The 23,197-nt window shown below is 38.8% G+C and overlaps 1 protein-coding gene across 4 annotated transcripts in view; it reads left to right on the forward strand.

Moving 5' to 3' along the window:
* nfatc3a (nuclear factor of activated T cells 3a) overlaps positions 1-15,074 on the forward strand; it is a 76,225-nt gene extending 61,151 nt beyond the window's left edge. For all 4 annotated transcript variants that reach the window (XM_061745026.1, XM_061745010.1, XM_061745033.1 and 1 more), the window contains one exon: positions 14,882-15,074. In XM_061745026.1, the coding sequence (XP_061601010.1) occupies positions 14,882-14,958 (77 nt within the window). In that variant the 3' untranslated portion in view covers positions 14,959-15,074. The remainder of the gene's footprint in view (positions 1-14,881) is intronic.
* Positions 15,075-23,197: the final 8,123 nt, after the last annotated feature.

Here is a 23,197-nt window from a genome sequence, read left to right on the forward strand (position 1 = left end):
GTCCATACCGCCCATCCCTAGTGCCATTACAGTAGTATCACTTTACCAGTTACAGCTGCTGGCAGTAATGACTATTACAGCTCCAAATGAAAGTCACACAAAAATCACAAAGATTAGCTTTTTATGAAAAGCTTCATTTAGTGCTGCAACTAATGATTATTTCGGTAGTTTACAGATCTGCCAATAATTTTTTGCTTTCATTAATCACCTGCATCATGCCCTTCACATGCCTCAAACATCACAGATCACACAGGCAGCTCACCACTGGCACACAGACGATGTTAGATAAACACAAAAGTTCATGTGATGCCACCGCAACCCCGCAGTGGCATCACTGCTACGGATTTAAGTAATGAACGTAATTGTTTACGTTCACTGATCATTTCATTCACTTTGTTTTTCCTTGTTCACAGATTGTTTTGAAATGATTTACATAGAGGACAACCATCTTTTAATCGTCCTTATTTTCTGTCTGAAACACAAGACCACTGTAGGATGAAATTCACGCTGGATCATTTTTTATCTGAAGTAAAATAATGCAGAGCACACATTTGTGTATTTTCAAGGGGCTGAAACCTTGATGTAGAGTTGTTCTGATACCGATACCTCTATTGAGAATACTGAAATACTGAAAATAAGGGCGTCAGTATTGATGATAATTCACGTCTATGCAGCTTCTAATGCTATGTGACCTTTTTCAGAAACAGAATCCCATTTCTTCTTTGTTACTCTAAAAACCAGCACAGGAAGTTACACAATACTGCGTTGCAACTTCCTGTTTCAAGTCACCAGGTGGAGAAGCAGTGATGCGCGATTTGTTGGATAGAGCCAGCTGTCCAGAAATAGCTTTGTTGTAGATTTGAAAATGCCATCGGGAAGAGTATGATGTGATTATTATGCAAAGCTTTGGTTTCCAGAGGTGGAAATTATTTAAGCACATCTGCATATACGTGTATCAAGTGAAACGGATAGATGGTTGCCACACAGCACCAAACTCTGTAGTTTGCTTTTCAGAAATGAGAGAAATTCCCGTAGTAAAGAAAAGACTCTGAGCAATAAAGGATAAAACTAGTGTTAAGTGTCCCAGCGGACCAGCCCTTCTGGGCTTTGATCTTTGAAGATGTTGGATTTCTCCATGGAGTCGTAGTCAGAAATGCATCTCTGAAGCTGCTCTCTCCAAATGGGTCTGTGACTGATCACATTTCATGTCACCTGGAAGAAGAGTGTTCAAATGTAAAATATGAATACAGGGTAAAGAGTAATACATACTCTATTTTATGTTAATTGAACATCAGCCAATATCCAAAGCCAAGATATCGGAATCAGTGCTGGAAAATAAAATGCTGTCAGGACATTACTGTCTCCTGAAAGCAGGGATGGTGATTTAGCACAACACAGTTGTGTTCACAGGCTTCATGCTGCTGGATCATAAACACAGGAAGACTCACAGCAATAGTACAAGGCTCTAATTGAACACTTCTGTATCTCTGGATGCAATTTGAACCGTAAATATACTGTTTTCATCTTTATAATTTTGTATTATATAATGAAATGAGTCCACTTTGTCTTGTTTCTTAAAACATGGTAACATGACTGTTTCAGATCAGTTTGGGGCACTTAAAAAAAAATACAGTGGCTCAAATGATGTAGTTCTTAAAGGAGCAGGAGGCTCCTTTTAAGAAATGAGACTCTCTAGCGCCACCCTTCACCACGACGGCCGTCGGGGGTACTGCAGCCAACAGCGAAGCCGGCACGGGAGAACGGGGAGAACGCGCATGCAGCGTCATGTGACGTCACATCCGCGGGACAGCGCAGGAAATTCGGAGTCCAAATTGCAGCACATTTTGCAGCACACAGCCTGTTCAAGGCAACGGAGGGATACACTAGAGGAATCATTCTTTTGGGTTTGGAACGCTTCATCTGACATTATTACAAGAAAACTTAAAACGTATACGAATTTTTTTCATAAATCCTGCCTCAATCCTGCCTCATGCTCCTTTAAGTCCTTTACTTGCATTTAATTAATTTAACAGTTGATCATTAACTTTATTTTGTTTTTTTTTTTGTTTTTTGATTTTTTCTCACCCATGGAAGAATTAATCCAAACTGCTCACGGTAATCTAGCTCCTTATCAGCCAATCACACCCACACCTGGTTTTCTTAAACCAGTGCCGTATTCAAATGAAGTTTCTTAGGATTTAGGGTTAATAAGTAGCCTGGTGAGGCAGCGTCAGGGAGGGGTGATACTGTGTGCTAGCTGGGGCCAACCTAATTAACACAAGGCCGCTGTAAATAAATCATGTGTGAAGGACCAACATCCACTGGAGTTCGTCAGTGCAGAACACTTGCCAATACACGTACTCGGTGTCGCCCTTCTGATAGCCTCATTTGTATGCACACCTCAGATAATTGTCTTTAATATAGTAATTCCTCACATGAAGCTAAGTCCGAATGATTCGGTCTCACACACGCATCTACTGCGTCAATTAAACTGTCTGCTCTGGTTCTTGTCCAAAAAAGTGTGAGAAAAGTTTGCAACACAGTTCAGCCGGGAATGTAAGATCCCCCTTTGAGCCTGTAGCTAAAAATAGTTTTCTGTGCCAGCCCAGCTCTGCAGGCCATGTTTTAACGTAGCAACAGGAAGCTTCACACAGCTCTGAGTTTTAGGAGGTCACAGTACACTCTCCTAAAGTAGATCACTTTCACCCCAGTTTGACAGACAGACTGGCCAGAGTGGGAGTAAATGCAAGCTCAGTGTAACTGTAAGTATAATAAAAGGCGCAAAAGAGTAATGCTGCGTGTAGAAAAGAAGGTTTGGATGGCTGGTATATTTTGGAATATCAACCACAGTGGTTTGCTGCGTGATCATATTAGTATTATTAGTATTATCACTACTTTTTTTGATTCATGATCTCCACTTTACATATTGAAAGAGAGAAAATGTATATTTTCTTTGTACACAAAGTACATACATTACAGATGACCATTAGCAGTAGTATCACGGACTTACAAGAAATACATGAGAGAGAATACAAATGTGTAAAATCTGCTCTGGTTAGCAACCAGATGGCCCTGGTGACGTGACGCACACCAGAGCACGTTTTAGTGTGTATGTGTAAGAGAGAAGTGGTCTGTTGTGTTTATGTGAATGTATTTAACATTGTAGAGGTGTGTGCGTGTGTGTGTGTGTGTGTGTGTGTGTGTGTGTGTGTGTGTGTGTGTGTGTGTGTGTGTGTGTGTGTGTGTGTGTGTGTGTGTGTGTGTGTGTGTGTGTGTGTGTGTGTGTGTGTGTGTGTGCACATGCGTGCAGAGCAATGAGACACAGGAGGTGTGAAGACAGACTTACAGACAGATGGACAGACAAAATCAGAATCCAGCCTCACTGCAGGGTCACTAGCTACGACATTCAATCAGAATGAACTTGGCATCGGAATAATAAAAAAAAAGGTGTTTTTTGTTTGTTTGTTTTTTTTACTATATAAATGTTTAATATTCCTTTCTTGACTGAATAAACTACTATCAGTATAGAAAAAAAAACACCTGACTCCATAAATAAGCAGCTATGTTGTTTTTTTTATTTATTTTATCAAAATGTCGAGAAAAAAGTCGAAATGTCGAGATAAATGTTGAAGAAAAATCTTGAGAAAAAAGTCAAATGTCGAGAAAAAAGTCGAAATTTCGAGAAAAGTCGAAATTTCGAGAAAAAAGTTTAAATATCGAGATTAAAAAGGAAAGGAAAAAGGAAGAAAAAAAGGAAAAAAGAAGAAAAAAAAGAGAAAAAGACGAAAAAAAGGAAAAAAGAAAACAAGAAAAAAAGGGAAAAAAAAGGTCAAACATTTTTGAAAAAGCTCCAGGAGCCATTAGGGACGACGCTAAAGAGCCGCATGAGGCTCTAGAGCCGCGGGTTGCCGACCCCTGTACTAGCAGAACCACAAAATTAAAAGAATGTAATAAAGGGACATAACAGAACAATTGCCACATGATTAACATGTGACATAGCTGAATAGTGTATTTAAGCGTTTTGTTTTGTTTTTTGTCGTATTTACTGTTTACAATTATTGACATTGTCAGATTTGACAAACACTTGTAAGTTTGTGTGTTGAGCTATTAAATGAATGTGTGGCTTGAAAATGGACTCCCTCCTGTCAGGGTATAAGTCTGAAGCAGTTGCAAACATGAACTTGTGTCGCTGATTACCCCATGAAAGGGAACAATCCTGTAGCACGCAGAAGTTCCAGCTGCCGTTGCTGAAACAGAGTTGCACCACATCTGTACTGTGCTGCATAACAGTTCCTACCTATTGCCGACATTTTAATTTCTGTTTTTTTTTGTTTTTTTTTTTTACCAAATAGGCTGCATCTTTGTTGCTCAAGAAACTTGCATACATACACACCCCATTATCTGATTTGAAATATGTCTTAAGCAACATTTTGAAATGACATCAAATGTGCTTTTTCATTGTGAAGCTTCATTGGTTGAGAAGATCAGTGTATTTTCTCCCTTTTTTTAAATGTGAGAGTGCAGCCCCCTGTGGTTCAGGTCATCTTAGTGAAAGGGTAAACTGACGACTGACTCAAGTCTGGTCCGCATGACTAATGCGTGTGTGCTCCGTTTTGTGCACAAAAATGGCAGAATTCTTGGTGTGATTGTGTTTTCTGATGATCAAAGACAGTAGCAATAAATTGAAGTAAATGCCCCTTATCAGCAATGATATGATGATTTGATAGGATTCTGTGGCTTTTACATGGTTGTGGAGGAATTTTGGCTCGTGCGTCAGTTCCTTGTGGTTTGTAGTCGTTCCTTGATGCACGTCACTCCCAGCACAGTATTTCAGTTCAATAGGGGGCTTTACTTTGAAAGAATCATTGGTACACTCTTTTCTTCTTTCTATTTTTTTAAGCTTTGTTCTGCTTGCTCTCATTGGCCAGTTGAAACAAACTTTAGCCATTACAGAAATATCCGTAACACTTTGATTGTCTGCAGGATAAGTCCCAATCATCACCGCTCCACCGCCATGCTCAGCAGCTGGTAGGAGGTGTCTGTGTGGAAATACTGTATTTGGTTTTCATCACACATAATCCTGTGGATTATGAGCAGAGATCTCCAGAGATCTCTTTGGTCTCACCTGTCTCAAAGGAGATGTTTCCACAAGTCTGGCTGAGATCCAGTTTTCCGAAGTAGTAAAAGCCTTGTTGCCATGTGCTTTTTAGGAGCCGTTTCCTGGCAACCCTTGCAGCAAAAAATGAATGTATTCACACACTCTTTTGGGAATGGTGTTGTCATCAACGCTTACATTTAACATGCTAACAGGGGCCTTTTTTTTCCAGAGCATTAAATGTGAAGAAATGTTTTTTTCCTCAAAGACTCTTGCTTTTGTGTTTCCTTCTCGGCATTGTATTACCAAACATGAATGCTCCAGATAGGCAAAAGCCAAAGCCTTCTGCTTTTATTAAGGTGCTTGTACTTATTGATGATGAATTAACGAAGCAGTGAAAGAGACTGAATCATAATCGTCGTTGTTAATGTGTCGTGCGTCTGTGTGGGGCTGCAGTGCGAGTCGGAGACATTAGGCAACCACAGCAACAATAACAATACTGAGCTCCTCCGTCAAAATACATTGAGAACAAAATAAATAACTGGAAGGAGTGGAATGGTGGCAAACTCCTCTTTAAACAAGTTGAAACAGACTTGGTGTGTCTCAAAACTAATGTCTTAAAGCACGTGTGCATTGATCTTGGCAGCTGCAGGAACCTTGAGTCGAGACAGTGAGAACTGCCTTCCTTTTTCTTCTTTTTTTCCCTCCATCTAAACACAGAATGATGAGTCTGAGAATCTTTCTATGGAAATGAAAACAGAGACAAGAACAAAAGCCTCATTTTGTTTTTTATGTCTTCATCGAGAGTCTCATTCTTTTTAAACATAAAAAGTTCCTTCATTAATGCGGTGCCAAGATTTTCCACGTTGCATTGTTGCTGTCACTTGTTTCTTCCGAGAGTCTGTTGATTTATGCACATTTTGTACACATACTAGTCACCGCAGATTTAATGATGCACAAGCGAGGACTTGACGTCGATTTCTCTCCTCCTTGTAAACGCGGAGCTGCATTGCCGTGTATGACTGTGTAAACGGTGAGTTTTATTGTCATTTCGATGATTCATTGCGTCATGTAGCTTCCCAGTACTTATCAGTAGGAATGGGTGATATTTTACCGTTCACGATAAACCGTCAATAAAATTCCCCACGGTAAGAATTTGCCATCTCACGGTAAAAACGATACATTGAGGAAATGAGAAAGAAAGAAAGAAAGAAAGAAAGAAAGAAAGAAAGAAAGAAAGAAAGAAAGAAAGAAAGAAAGAAAGAAAGAAAGAAAGAAAGAAAGAAACGACTATCGTTATTGGGATGAAAGAAAGAAAGAAAGAAAGAAAGAAAGAAAGAAAGAAAGAAAGAAAGAAAGAAAGAAACGACTATCGTTATTGGGATGAAAGAAAGAAAGAAAGAAAGAAAGAAAGAAAGAAAGAAAGAAAGAAAGAAAGAAAGAAAGAAAGAAACGACTATCGTTATTGGGATGAAAGAAAGAAAGAAAGAAAGAAAGAAAGAAAGAAAGAAAGAAAGAAAGAAAGAAAGAAACGACTATCGTTATTGGGATGAAAGAAAGAAAGAAAGAAAGAAAGAAAGAAAGAAAGAAAGAAACAACTATCGTTATTGGGATAAATGCCAAAAAGAAAGAAAGAAAGAAAGAAAGAAAGAAAGAAAGAAAGAAAGAAAGAAAGAAAGAAAGAAAGAAAGAAAGAAAGAAACGACTATCGTTATTGGGATGAAAGAAAGAAAGAAAGAAAGAAAGAAAGAAAGAAAGAAAGAAAGAAAGAAAGAAAGAAAGAAAGAAAGAAAGAAAGAAAGAAAGAAACGACTATCGTTATTGGGATGAAAGAAAGAAAGAAAGAAAGAAAGAAAGAAAGAAAGAAAGAAAGAAAGAAAGAAAGAAAGAAACAACTATCGTTATTGGGATAAATGCCAAAAAGAAAGAAAGAAAGAAAGAAAGAAAGAAAGAAAGAAAGAAAGAAAGAAAGAAAGAAAGAAAGAAAGAAAGAAAGAAACGACTATCGTTATTGGGATGAAAGAAAGAAAGAAAGAAAGAAAGAAAGAAAGAAAGAAAGAAAGAAAGAAAGAAAGAAAGAAAGAAAGAAAGAAACAACTATCGTTATTGGGATAAATGCCAAAAAGAAAGAAAGAAAGAAAGAAAGAAAGAAAGAAAGAAAGAAAGAAAGAAAGAAAGAAAGAAAGAAAGAAAGAAAGAAAGAAAGAAAGAAAGAAAGAAAGAAAGAAAGAAACGACTATCGTTATTGGGATAAATGAAAGAAAGAAAGAAAGAAAGAAAGAAAGAAAGAAAGAAAGAAAGAAAGAAAGAAAGAAAGAAAGAAAGAAAGAAAGAAAGAAAGAAAGAAACGACTATCGTTATTGGGATGAATACCAGAAAGAAAGAAAGAAAGAAAGAAAGAAAGAAAGAAAGAAAGAAAGAAAGAAAGAAAGAAAGAAAGAAACGACTATCGTTATTGGGATAAATGAAAGAAAGAAAGAAAGAAAGAAAGAAAGAAAGAAAGAAAGAAAGAAAGAAAGAAAGAAAGAAAGAAAGAAAGAAAGAAAGAAACGACTATCGTTATTGGGATGAATACCAGAAAGAAAGAAAGAAAGAAAGAAAGAAAGATTCCCGTTGATGACACTTTTTGTATTGGTATTTCTTTTATCGTTATTGGGATAAATGCCAGAAATTATTGTGATACATTTTTTTGTCCATACCGCCCATCCCTAGTGATCAGACGTCAAAATAGTTTAAGATGCTTTTTTTTTTTTTTTATTAAAAATCTCTCTACTTCTGATGGACAATGAAGTCTCATCTAATTTAAAAGCACAAGACATTTTTAATTTCTGGATGGCAGTTGTGATGAGCTGCCGTTTCTCTTTTCTGGTCATGTTTTTGTAATCGCCAAACAATCAGCCAATTTGTGAAAATGATCAATAGTTGTAGCTTTCTTACAGTATATTTCCCTCTCGGAACAGAAAATGTTGCGCTTGCACAATGGGAGGAGATACACTTTCAAGATGAAGTGGGGCTGTAACGGTGCAGCCGTAGCCGCGATGCTCTGACACTAAATCAGTTTTACTAATGGCTATTGTGGGCTCTGCTCGTGTCCTTGAGCGACCGCTGCTGCTCTCTTAAAGGCAGCTCCTCCGGTCATCTGCAGAGTGGAGTCGCAGCTGTGCCCCGGATCAAACGCCGTGATTTCTGTGAATCACTTAGTCACATCAAATGAGAATCCGCCGATGATTCACAGACATGAGGGACTTTGAGAAACTGACTTTGTGACAAGCCTCTCGCTCCGTGCCCTCACCCACTCACTTGCTTTCCCCAAAAATGAAATTAAAGTCACAGCAGCGGCAGCGGAGATAAAAGAAGGCCCCATTGAGCAGGTCTGGAAGACTTCAGTACAAGTTCCATTAACTGACCATCTATTTCCAGTGGGTGTGTGATGGCTCAGTGGGTTTTTACATTTGCTCTCTTACCCGAGGCTTTGTGAAAATGTGTGCATGTCATTACAGGGCCCTGCAAGTGGAAACTGTGTGCTTTGATATTCCCTCTTGCGAGCAAACCAAGTCTTGCCTTTCCTTTCCCCCTGCACAAACGTTTTCCACTGTGGCATGTTGTCTTCATTTGCTGGACTGAAGAATCAGTCAGACTTCAGATTATTTGCTTAAGCTGCTCTGCCAAAGTAATGTTCTCTATGCCTGAGTTGGGAAAGGTTGTTTTTTTTGTCATAGAGGCTACTTAGTTACTTGTTTTTCCATTTTGACGTGTTTATCGTAGTAAACATCTGTTTAGAAGTAGGGAAGTCTTTTCGGTACTCGATCCCTGTGGTCTCCTGGATGAGAGAACTCAGTTGAGGAAAATAAAAAAAGGTCCTGTCACAACTTCCTTCAACAAGCGCAGATTCGTAGCTTTAAAGATCAAAACATTCTTGCTGAGGTTTGATAAGTGTATATTTTATTATTATAAAGTCTCTTGCTTCCTTTTAAATCTTGTTGACGCACACCGCCAACTTAACTTAACAACGCCTGACCTCTCTTTCAATTTCATTTCAGTGTGGTTTATTCATCAATTAGCATCAACTCACAGCAAAGTTCTCTTGAGATACTTAAACAGAAAGTGAACACACTCAATGTAGTCCAGTTGAATTATGGTACAATTCCTTCAAGTTATTATCTTATTATGCATCATTTAAACATATATTAATAATCGATTAATTCCAATGTAGTCCAGTTCAAATTCACATAATGCTGATTCATTTAAGATCCCCACTGTTGGACAAAATGCCACAACATACTGTTGGAGCAGAGGGTTGACATCGTGAAGATAAAACGCATGCATGCGTGATGATTTGGGAAAACAGATACAGCATTTTCATTTGCATGATATTAAGCTTAAAGGGTTAGGTGGTATGATTACGATTGTGGAGAAATGGTCACTAGGTACCCATTATAATAATGAGTAATACTGTTTGTTTTCTTTAGGCAGTTCAGTGCAGAAAGAAATACTACACAGAACAATGAACAAGCTTCCCCAGTACTACACATGGCATTTGTGGTAGTAATAGTCGGCTGACTGCAGATGTATATTTTGTCTAGGGAGCCCCCCTTCCAGTCATCTGCAGAGGATCTCCCTCCGGCTGAGGCATTTAGAGCCGCGCGTACTACGACCGGCAGCGCTGAATCACTGGTTTTCTGTTGCACTGTCATGAACGATACCAGTAAACCCGAGAAAGCGCTATCAGCATCTGAAACTTGTCAGAAGCTGCGCTCGACTCTAACCTCTTTTTCATGCCGGGATTATTGAGGCGTGTAACTCCGTCTCAGATTGAAGCACAACATATCCGTTGGTCACCGCAGCTAAGGTCGCTTATTTAAATGGTTGCAATGAGCGGCTTTTTCTGTCACCTAACACTCTTGCTCTTTGACCTTGAGATTAATTTCCTTCGTGTTCTTAAATTTGATTTGAGCCTAATATTTTCAGATTAAATTTTGCAGATCATAAAACGGACTCAGTTCCCAGAAGTTCGTCCACTACAATCCACTGAGAGATAAAAGGACAAATATTAAGTGATGAGCGTCTCCTTTGAGATGTTTAGTTTAGTTTATTTGCACATATAACAGAACAGTAAAAACAATGGTCAAATGAAACATTGTGCAGGAGAGGTGGAAGCCAAAAAAGCTTATTAAAATGCCTCCCCTTTATAAAACAAACATAAACAACAATAACAACAGCATTTGTAGCAGCTGACTTCAAAGCAAAAACACAATATAGAAATACATAATATAAAACAGAAAAAGACAATTTAGCATGAAAAAGAAAAACAATACTGAATTATTGAAAGATGGAAAAATGAAGATGTAGGATAAATTGCTTAAAAAAAAGTAACATTTAACAACTCCAGAAGTGTTTCTGATCTTAACTAAAGAATGATTTTTTTCAAGTGTTTTTTGAACAAAGCCAGTGAAGATGATTTTAGTGATGTGGGTAAATTGTTCCATAGGGATGGTCCTCTGTATTTTAAAGTGCGTTGATTGTGTGAAGTTCGGCATAAAGGAAGGTGAAAGTCCTTTGAGTGTCGTGTCTGATATGAATGGATGTCTGAGGAAAACTTGAGTGGCAGGTCATGAGATGAATATACAAACTTATACATAAACACACAGGTTTGATAGATGTTCACATTGAAGACGGATAACAAATTACATTTTCTAAAAAGAAGAATAGAAGATTCAGTTTTTTTGGCAAAAGTAACCATTCTCAAAAATGTATTTTGGGCTAGCAGGATCTTACTTGAGAAAAGTAGGACATGTAGCTGCCCATACAGAATTACAATACACAATATATGGATAAATTAAGCTATAATAACAAGTTACAAGATTGATTCACCAGTGATTGTATTCTACTCAAAGATGGACGTGGAAATCGACTTTTGGTTTTATTCCGTCCGAATGATATCAGCCTCATTTACATTTAGCGCAGCTGCAATCAGGGGTGTGATGCAAAACAGAAACACTTTTGATTCATCGTGTAGGGGGAACCTCTCCGGTCGCCTCTTTTATGGGGAAACAGAGTGAATCAAATGAAGACAAATCGCTCCGAGGCTTCACTTGATCGAGGGCTGCCTTCTCAGTCCTTTTGATGCTAACTGGTGTTTGCCTTTCCAACAATCTAATCAGTCGAACGGAAAGTGATATGTTTTTGCAGACGCCCACTTACTGTCGGTCTGACATGTTTCACACAAAATCGCTCATATTCCTGTGGTATTACAGCCCAATGACACCCGTGAATAAACACAGCTTCACAGTTTAACAAAAAGCCACTTGGAGCATTCACTGAGACTGAAAGTATGTTTGATTGGTGACTAAATGAAGCAACAGCTGGGCTAAAGAAGCACATCTTTTATTAGTTATCGATACAGCTGCTCTACAGCTGTAAGTAGCTGACTATCGCGAGTCCAGCTGCTGCACCTCTCGCCTTTCAAAAGGTCACAGCCTTTAAAGGAGATCTGCGGCCCGCCGTCGTAGCTTTATTTCACATGTGACGATGGCGTGACAAATTGATAAACTGCCCCACTTGTCACGTGTTTAGCCGTCGGCGTTAGGCTGCATATGCAAAAGGTAAATGTTTGTCACACAGCCGTCTCAGGCGCGTGGTGGTTCTGTGAGTGCAACGCTGTGTGAATATGGTTGACATGGGAAAGGAAGAGCCTCCCACGCTAACAGGATGATGTGAGTGATGGTGGCCAGACACAAAAGCAGGCAGGAGAAAACACAAATAACGCACACCCAGGCACTAAATTCAAAGCGCTGGCACCAAAACAAAGACTGCAAAGGCAACGCTTTGTTGAACTTAACACAGTTTGACTGTCAGACAGTTTTACTTTGATTGGCACTTAAGCAAATTGTGCAACTTCACAAATTTGAAAGAATATTATATTTAACTGATTTCACAAAATGTTCTCTGTTTCTCGTAAACGGGCCATTTTCTTGTGACTTAAATTTAAATATGACTCCTTTTTGTCAAGAAGTGATGGCTTCATTTGCTCATCGGCGACTGAGTCACGCTCTGCCACCTCTTTTCTGACAGTAAAACATGTGTTGTTTACCGTGTTCTGGGGACCGAGTGGAGTGAGACCAGTAGAGTGAGTTATAGCTGCGTTCTGACTGTCGTGTACAGACAGGTCTGCTTGTAGATTTCCCAGTGCCGAACTGGGCCAGAGGTCTCTGCTGCACCCTCCTAAACCAGTCTACCCTGCCTAAGCGTCTGACCTTTCATCATCGCATTTAAAACTCTCGGGGAAACCACATGAAGAAGTCACAAGATGAAAACCGAGCGCTTGAACGTTGCTACGGTGGAAACCGGGGCACATTTTCCATAAATTTCCAACAAATTAAGGTCCTCTCCCTCGCCCCTGTGTCCTCACGTCTTCCTCACCACGTCAAAGTATTTCATGTTGATTTACTTCACGGCTGGAGTTTTTACTAGGTCTCGGCTGCGTTTCTTGTGGTCCCGAATGGAGGCAGCAGATGTAAAACAATCACGCACGCCGGCTGAAAAACAGGCTGCAGCGCCGAGGACGACTTATCTGTTATTCATTTAAACTCAGGCTTTAACTGAGTTGGTGGAGTAATTAACCTTGCTGTGCCTGAGTGCCTCTTTGGGATCAACTACATGTTTTTAACAATGGATTGGTTTTACGCAGCCCTCGCCGTGGTAACGAACCCCATGAAGGGGCCTGAGGAAATGTACCGGAGCACCATTAAAGCTCTAATGAAGTAATGGACGGCCCTGCTGCCGGGCCGCTCTGTCGCTCTGTTGTGCTAACGGCTAACATTTCTTGGACTGGAACAAAGGTGACGACCGGCACGTTGAGTGAATGGAATAGTTTCTCTCATTTGTTATGTCAGGGGCGATTATATCTAGTGTTTGAACAATGACTTTGTGACCTTTGAGGTTGCCGTTCTGTTTTAGTTTTTCCACTTTGAGCTTCTGGCAGTGCAGCTTTGATATTTTGGTCCTGAGGGAAAGTCAGCGTGCGACTCTGCCGCCCTCTGCTGGACGCACGCACTTGATCCAAGTCTCTTTCCAGATGAAACCATGTAAAATGAGCTGCTGCAGATAGGGTTGCCACCCGTCCCGTAAAATACGGAATTGTCCTTTATTTGAGAAAAAAATGTTGCGTCCCGTATTGAACTAATACGGGACACGATTTGTACCGTATTTTCATTAACTTTTACACCATATTCTAGTTGAATTATTGAAATAAATGAACCTTTACACCATATTCTAGTTGAATTATTGAAATAAATTAACTTTTACATCATATTCTAGTTGAATTATTGAAATAAATTAACTTTTACACCATATTCTAGTTGAATTATTGAAATAAATTAACTTTTACACCATATTGTAGTTGAATTATTGAAATAAATTAACTTTTACACCATATTCTAGTTGAATTATTGAAATAAATTAACTTTTACACCATATTCTAGTTGAATTATTGAAATAAATTAACTTTTACATCATATTCTAGTTGAATTATTGAAATAAATTAACTTTTACACCATATTGTAGTTGAATTATTGAAATAAATTAACCTTTACACCATATTCTAGTTGAATTATTGAAATACATTAATTTTTACACCATATTCTAGTTGAATTATTGAAATAAGTTAACTTTTACACCATATTCTAGTTGAATTATTGAAATAAATTAATTTTTACACCATATTCTAGTTGAATTATTGAAATAAATTAACTTTTACACCATATTCTAGTTGAATTATTGAAATAAGTTAACTTTTACACCATATTCTAGTTGAATTATTGAAATAAATTAACTTTTACACCATATTCTAGTTGAATTATTGAAATAAGTTAACTTTTACACCATATTCTAGTTGAATTATTGAAATAAATACATTTTTACACCATATTCTAGTTGAATTATTGAAATAAGTTAACTTTTACACCATATTCTAGTTGAATTATTGAAATAAATTAACTTTTACACCATATTCTTCACCTGTAGGCTATACATCTGGGCTGATGTGAACATACAGTAGCATAGGAGGCTATTTCAGTTACTAGTATGGTTGTCTGTCTGTACAGTCATGCAAGTTCAATGCTATTAAAGCACTTTAAACTTTAAATCAAAGCATTTTGTTTTTTCATATAAAATAAACATTTTTATTCAGTTTAGAAGTTTTGGGGCTTTTTTTTTGGCTCCTGCGCTGCTGAAATCAGGGCGTCCCTTATTTCTATTTCTGAAAGGTGGCAACCCTAGCTGCAGGGCAGATTAAAGATACGGTAAACATTACATTCTCAAGATAAGTAAGACAAATTATATGTAACTAATAGCATACACACGTCCTCAAAAAGGAACGAGCAAACCCACAAGGGATTATCGGTGTTCTGCTGAGAGACAACGTTGCCAGTGTCTCCATAGCGCCGGTTGCGTCCGTGCGGTACTGAACCTTATTTCTTCAAGAAGCTTGAAAGGTTTTGACTTCGGTTACACAAAGATTTTATTTGTTACTGCACCCCGGAGCGTCGTTCTCATGGCGTCATAAGACCGTGACAGTGCAGCGCAGAGGGGTGTAGAAGATGCTCGGAATGCTTAAGGGAATATATGCTTCATTTTAAATCGTTTTTTCATGCGTTTCTCCCTGAAAAAAACCTTTTGTCGTACGATGTGAGGTTAATATCGAGTATTGACCTGTGATTGCGTTGCACTGGCTGTTTGAAAGGATTCCATGTTTTAAAGCGGTTTCTTCTTGTGTTTTTGTCTCCACAGTGAACGAGATCATCGGCAGAGACATGTCCCAGTCCCCCAGCGCTCACGGCCCTCCGCCCGCTCACAACCAGTCTTAGCACCGCCTTTGCTCCAGCCCTGATTCAACCTCCAGAGTCGCACGCCGCTCTCCCTCCAGCTCTCAACCTGCAGACGCCCCGCAGCTCCAAACGGGAAGCCAGGAGACCGCAGACGGAAGTACGTAGACGTACAAGACTCCCAGCCTGACGAGACACCATTTCTCCGATTTCAGTTGATGCAATCCTCCATCCTGGAGTCAGAAAGTCCCGAGGACAAACCGCCACCCTCCCTCGCGAGCAGGAGAGCCCGGCCGCGTTGACTGAGAGCGGGGCTCTTCACCGTTCACGGCTGCCTGTAAATTCTCAGGCCTGCGTGTGATTGTCCGGCCCTTCAGAGCGCCGCTGTCTTCCCGGCCAATGGGCTCGCTCCACTAGGAGCCTGGAACGTTTGCAGGGGAGACGACACACAGAGAGCCGTCATCTCCCTCTCACCAGCATTGATTGTTATGAGTGAGGATGTAGCGAACACTTCTCAGGCAACGCTGTCAAGAAACATCAGGATGCTAAAACTCCCAGACTGCTACCAAACATTCAAGAGAGTCCATATGTGAATTTGAAAATTCATCGGCCATCTGATTGGATTATATAATGTAAATTAAACCTGCTGGGTGGATCCCAATGCTTATGAGCAGTTAAAAAAGCAAAACAAACATAAAAAAACGACGTATATTTCACTAAGCTTTGCTGGCACGCTGAGCCGATGAGAGAACCGCCCTGTCCGTGTTTCTTTACCAACACCTTCAGGTCTGGAGCGGGGCGGCAGTCCGCTCACTGCCGCTTGACTTGGATCTGCAAACAACATTCCAGATCTTTTAGTAATCTCGCAGCTGTGTAGATATCTGTACATTAACCTGCACTTCTTGTCCTTTTTCCAGCTCTTCCATTGATGCTTTCTACGCCCTTCTCCCGTCTTTCCTCAACACGTCTGAGTTAAACAAATGCCTTATTAACATTTAGCAGCTTTGAATGGTTTCAAAAGCTTTTGGTTTTGTTCTTATTTTGCACAGCAGGGTTTAACTGATGATTTATTTTTGTTTTTTTTTGTTTTTTCGACATGAAACTGAAGGGTTACGATTTAATCAATCCAATGTGCAACGGTTTGTAAACATGTCCGGTATTTCTCTGTTGCAGTGGACTAGTTTCATTATTCCACAGAGGCGGAGCTCTCTGTTTCTGAAATTTCTGTTCATGCATCAACTCTTCAAATGTCCCCAGGGCCTTTGTGTGCCTTCAATTTCCTGACAGCTACCATACTCTGATAGTATGACCGCCTAGGCGACATTTAATGGGAAATAATCTGACAAAAAGTTGTATTTTCTACACAAAGATGTCTGTGTATTGTATTTATATATTTTTTTTGTCCTCTTCTGTACTGAACAAGGCGATGCCCCCGAGTCCAGAGGGTTAACATCTGGTTGTAATGGGGTCTTCCGCATCTCCCTGCTTGCAACAATCAGTGTTTGTTGTTCACAATCAAAGACTTATCCTTCATTTTTTTTTTCCTAGAATGGCTTTTTCACACGGTGTTGTGTTCCTGCCCTGACAGATCCGCGGTGCCTGTATGGCAGCAATAACCCGACATGATCCGAGACCATGTGGATCTGAAAAGAATGATGCAGATGCTTGTTTGAAGATTTCCACTGGCTTTTCTTTTCTTTTCTTTTTTGCCTTAACTTTGACAATAACGCTCCTGCATGTTAATGGCGAGGGGTGTTGCTTAATGATGGTTTGAGGTCAGTTTTCAGGTAAAAAAAAAATATATAATAATAATTCTGCTATGCATTAATATTTTGCTTCAAGCCTTTTAAAAAATAAAAAAAACACAAAAAAAAAAGAATTACCTTGATGCCTATAGAAGTAAACTGTAGATTTGTAGATGCTTGATTGATTCTGTTAGCATTGTGGACGGAAGACGCGGTGCGAGCATCGTAGTAGCTCTTGGTGTGTATGAGTGTGTGTGTGTGTGAAGATGGATGGGAGATGTTTGTACCAAATATCCTGTACAGAAAACAGGAAATGTAAAAGTCATGCTCACAAAAACAGAAGCACACGCATATGTAGTCTATGCAAACTGTAACAGAAACAAATGTGAGATATAACATTAAATACGAGATCATAAACTATTTGTAAAGTTGGACTTCAGAGAAAAGCAAAATGAAAAACACTTTCATGTGGTGAGAATATCATGTCACTATATGAACTGTTAGGATGCCTTAACTCCTGTTTTGAAAAGGTTTGTCCGTGTGTCTGTATACTGTTCTGGGTGGATTGTTTTTATTTTCCCCATGACTAAGATATAGCTGCAGCTTTTGCAGACTTGAGTATTGGAAAAAAAAAAAAAACAAACAAACAAAAGAAAGAAAGGAGAAAAAATTAAAACAAAACCAGCATTGACAGTAACCTGTGGCTGCCGTCCTCTTCTGTCACAACCAAAGACTGAACAATATGTTCCCATTTAACAGAGACTGTACTACTCTATTTTTGATACTTTGAAATGGATGTCATTCCTAATAAGGTTGAGGACATATATATATGTATATATGTGTGCGTGTGTAAGTATGTGTGAGTGTATATATATGTATATATATATACACTCACATGCGTATATGTATGTATATATTATCTATATATATGTGTGTATACATGTATACTATCAGATGTTATATGTATATGTATAATATATATATGTATGTATATATATATATATATATATACTGTCAGAGTTATATATATATATATATATATATATATATATATATATACTGTATATATATATATATATATATATATATATATATATATATATATATATATATATAAATGATGAAAATGTAAAATAAAAGGGAAATACAGGTTTAGCTTATGTTTACCAAGCCTTGTATTGACATTTCTTGTATATTTTGTATGTTAAATTTTTTTTGTAATTTTTAAGACTGCAGTGCTTTTTGAAATTATTCAAAGGGAATGAAACCTTGCGTCATACTGTAGGCCCTGAAGTAGTGTACGTTAATAAAACTGAAAACTCAGTAATGGCTTTTTGTTTCTCTTTCTCCGTCTTTTTGAGACAGGAGATCACACACACACACACACACACACACACACACACACACACACACACACACACACACACACACACACACACACACACACACTTTCCACTCACTTCTTTTCCATTACATTATGTAACATCCATTTATATCCAAAAGGATATGAATATTCAAGGATTCCTTTAAAATCCTAATCGAGGAATTACTTACCAGTCGAAGCTGAAATTAGAATGATGAAACCTGGGAAAACAGCAGGACATGACAGGAACATGCAGACATTTCTGTCTACGTTTTATTTATTACCAGGAGGTTTTTGAAAACCTGTATGCACTGCATACATTTAATAAAACTACTCTTTTTATCATTATTCTTCTAACCAATGTAGCTGAAATCCAGGTGAATTCTTCAATCTCCTGAATTCTGCAGTGAGAGAACCGCCAGCCTTTACCTGGATGGGTGGACTTCATCCTCACGCCCTCTTTAAGCCTTCCTCCATTCTTATCAGCAGTCGCTAGGCACTTAAAAGTGTACAGATGTACTGGAGATCCCCTTCTCATTCTGCCTCCACAGTCCAGTGGTGCATTCACAAAGTACTACGGCAATCCACAATCTAAAGATATCCCTTTCAATACTTTGCAGTCCACCATCAGCAACAAGTCTCGAGTGTCTCAGGATACTGACTGCTTCTGTCAGTCAATGCTGCATAAAACACAGTGATGGTGAAATGGCAGTTTTGAATCAAATTTAAACAGAAAGGTTTCTACCTGCTTGTTCTTGTTCTTGAGCCATTAGTCCATGGGCCAGACCAGATATCAGTACCACTCAAGGTGACCAAACTTACTTATGATTTTTTAAAAGATCCATGTCTATAGATGATATTTTGGTATGATAACCCTTCCAGTGGCAGCTGGATCATAGTTATCAGCTCATGAAGTCACACACCCCCTTCAGGTTAATTGATTCTAAATTGGGTGTATTATACATTTCCTGAATCCTTATGGTCCTGTGAGCATTCCAGTTTTTGTAATTTTTTTTTTGTATTTTGTGTCTCTTATGTTGTTTATAAAACTAAGCTGGTTCCTTATCTCATTGTGGTGTCCTTTATGTCGTGTATTTGCATGATAAAGACCAGTTTGTGACATTAGCCTAGTGGCTGTTATAGTTTCATAGGAGCCTAATGATGCTTTTCTAGTTTAAGGCTCACAATGACCTGTAACAATGATATAGTATGGGTATATTATACATTTCCTGAATCCTTATGGTCCCGTGAGTATTTCAGTTTTTGTATGTTGTGTCTCTGTTGTTCCTAGATGACACAGGGCTAAAAGATAGTATATCATTTAGGCGAAAATTGTGTAAAAATGTGTGTTGTTTATAGTTTAAAGGGCTGCAGTTACCTCTATGTTGGTCAGAAAGATTCACATCTTAGCTTCAATGAATGCTTGAAAGGTCCCCTGAAAATGATACCAAAGACAATATTATGAAACATTGACAGATATCCTGTACATGAGTCTAAACCAGGATATGCAGCAGCATCTAAAATGTAATTTTCTGAAGGGGGTGGGTAACTTCATGAGCTGATAACTATGATCCAGCTGCCACTCAGGAAGGGTTATCATACCAAAATATCAACTGCAGACATGGATCATTTCAAACATAAGTAAGTTTGGTCACCTTGAGTGGTGCTGACTAGTGAAAGTTTGGGCTCTGGCCCCTGGACTACATTACTGCTGATGGAGGACGGAGCTGCAGCAGCAGAGAGCTGGTGGACCCGGCCCCAGTTGGGGGACGCTGCTCTATGTCTCAAAGTTATTTTAGAAATTAATTTGAAATTGAATTTCTAAGCACAACAGCAAGTTTTGCTGAGTAGCCAGTTTCCTTAATGGAGGCGCAAAGTTTGAAATACGACCTGTCCAGCCGGCCTGGGCCTCGCCGGCCGCAGAGCTGCCGGGGGGCCGTGTGTCACCTTCCCTCTCTCATTTCATCCTCTGCACTTCAGCAGCAGCAGCATCTCCCCCAGCAGCGCTGCCCCGACCTACCAAGGTGCTACAGCTGCAGGAAGAAACGTGCCGTTCCACCTGACAGCTTAGCGGGGCATCAGAAAAGCTCTACGGGGGCATCAGGAAGTGGCTGCGTGAATGCTGTGGTCTCATCTTCAGGCTTCCAGCAGACGTTCAACTTTTCACTTGACAAAGTCTGAAGGATTTTTACCATCATCTTTAACAAACATGTTACCCAGTTAGTAAATTTCAGGTTGACCTCAGAGGTGTCAAAAGTATTCACATTCATTACTCAGGTAGACGTATAGATACTAGAGTTTAAAAATACTCCTGAAGAAGTTGAAGTATCAACTCAAGTTTTTTACTCAAGTATAAAAGTACTGGTTTCAAAACTACTTAAAGTATAAAAGTAATAGTAATGTAAGGGGGAAACATGTCATTAAGGACAAAAGCCATTGAAAATGAATGCATCTTAGTATAATGCAAATATATTAAAGAACCATATATGTGTACTATTGAGCATTAACATGTGTTTCAGAGAGCAGGAGATATGATGACTAGTTGCCTATAAGTATTGTAATGGTGCAAAAAGTCAAACTTCAGAGGCATGTTATCATTTATCCTAACCTTTATTGGAATGTACATCCAAGTTTAGTTGCAGGAATCTGAGGGAACGGATGTAAGAACAAAACTGGACAAGAACATCTGAAACAACCACAACCAAATTCACTCTATCCGGATGGAGCAATTTAACTGGATAGTTTTTTTTAAAGGCTGAAATGAAATAACAAGGCTGTTTTTAAAATGTAAGGAGTAAAAAGTACAGATAATTACGTGAAAATGTAAGGAGTAAAAGTAAAAAGTCGTCTGAAAAATAATTACTCCAGTGAAGTATAGATAACCAAAATTTCTACTTAAGTAAGGTAACGAAGTATTTGTACTTCGTTACTTGACACCTCTGGTTGACCTTACTAATGGAGCATTGATCTTACCTTTGTTTTTTTTTCTTACATACATTTGATTATGATTATTATATGAGCAGAAAAGAGAAGTTCCAGCAGCCATGGCCACTAACCTGCCAGCATGTTTGTCTTGATCAGCTACTCGATGAGACGACTCCAGAGGTTCATTCAAAACCCAAAATGTTTTTTTCTTGAATTTGGTTTTTCAGTTTAATGATTTCAGTTTAGTTTTAGTTAGTTTAACAAGCACAAGAGTAGTTTTAGTTCAGTTTTGAAAACCCCGGTTGAGGTTTAAACTGAGCCGGTTTAGTGAGGTGACTGACCACCACTGCCCCACCTGACTCCATGAAGAGACTTGAGGAGACTTTCCTGGAAAATTTGCAAAGAAAACAGAAACTGTGATGAATTTCGATGAGGAATATAGAATTTCACTGTAACATGCTGTTAATATGGCTTGAGAGCAGCATAATGGAGATATTTAGTGCATACTTGGGGCTTTGTCCAATGACCTGCAGGGTGCAAATCAACATCTTAGTCATGTAAACCTAATGTATAATTTTTATTGTACCTTCTTTCTAGTTAATACTAGAAAGGTTGTATGCTTTAGATTTCATTATCCTGCAACATGTAATGATTTGACTTCATTTAGCTGAATATATCCAGGAAGAACAGTCATCTGCTGCCACCCTCAGCAATGCTGCTGCAACAGCAGGCTGCTCAGCAAACAAGGATGACCAATGGTTGCTACAAATACACAAGAGAAAAACAAACAAGGAAAAAGAAATGAGGCCTGACAGGCAGCATGGTGGCTTGGTTGTTGCCACTGTTGCCTCACAGCAAGAGGGTTCCTGCTCTGAATCCTGGCGGTGCAGTGGGGAGTTTGCATGTTCTTTCTGTTCTTGCAAATTGTAGAAGTGAAGGTTTGTGGTTGTTTTTCGATGTATGACGTGTCCAGGATTTGGTCTTGCTTTTTGCCTGAAGAGAGAATGAATGGGTTCCAGCAGATCCTCCAGACCCCGACTAGGAATAAGCAGGTAGAGATGATGATGCAGAGGTGTCAAGTAACTAAGTATAAATACTTCGTTACCTTACTTAAGTAGAAATTTTGGTTATCTATACTTCACTGGAGTAATTATTTTTCAGACGACTTTTTACTTTTACTCCTTACATTTTCACGCAATTATCTGTACTTTTTACTCCTTACATTTTAAAAACAGCCTTGTTACTCTATTTCATTTCGGCCTTTAAAAACAACTATCCAGTTAAATTGCTCCATCCGGATAGAGTGAATTTGGTTGTGGTTGTTTCAGATGTTCTTGTCCAGTTTTGTTCTTACATCCGTTCCCTCAGATTCCTGCAACTAAACTTGGATGTACATTCCAATAAAGGTTAGGATAAATGATAACATGCCTCTGAAGTTTGACTTGTTGCACCATTACAATACTTATAGGCAACTAGTCATCATATCTCCTGCTCTCTGAAACACATGTTAATGCTCAATAGTACACATATATAGTACACATATATGGTTCTTTAATATATTTGCATGATACTAAGATTCGTTAATTTTCTTTGGCTTTTGTCCTTAATGGCTTTTTTCCCCCCTTACATTACTTTTACTTTTATACTTTAAGTAGTTTTGAAACCAGTACTTTTATAATTTTACTTGAGTAAAAAGCTTGAGTTGATACTTCAATTTCTACAGGAGTATTTTTAAACTAGTATCTATACTTCTACCTGAGTAATGAATGTGAATACTTTTGACACCTCTGATTACATGGATGGAAGATGCCCGACAGAATACAAAGGCTCTCTCAGCTACAAACAATCATCCATGTTCCTTACCTGCTTTTTCCATTGCAGGGTCACCGAGTGCAAAAGAAACACTACAGCCATGATTAAAGCTTGATTTACTGTGTCAGATCTGCCCTCCCCACTTATCTGAGCACATCACCAGGTGGGGCACGCAGTTAGTCATTTAGCAGACGCTTTTATCCAATGCGACTTACATCTGAGAGAACAAAAGCACAAAATCACACAGGAGGTCCAGCTGGATAAGTGCTGGTCAGACTGCTGAAAGTCCAGTTGGACACAGGTGCTGTCACGCCAGTGCTAGAATTTTTTTTTATTTCCCTTTATATAAGAAACCTACGTCTAAAAACACACCATCATGCGATCATCTTGTCAAGTGCATGCAGCTTATTCAGTGCAGTCCTGCAAAGAGCCGGAC

This window comes from Cololabis saira, chromosome 2 (genome assembly GCF_033807715.1).
Source record: "Cololabis saira isolate AMF1-May2022 chromosome 2, fColSai1.1, whole genome shotgun sequence".
Taxonomy (NCBI): Eukaryota; Metazoa; Chordata; class Actinopteri; order Beloniformes; family Belonidae; genus Cololabis; species Cololabis saira.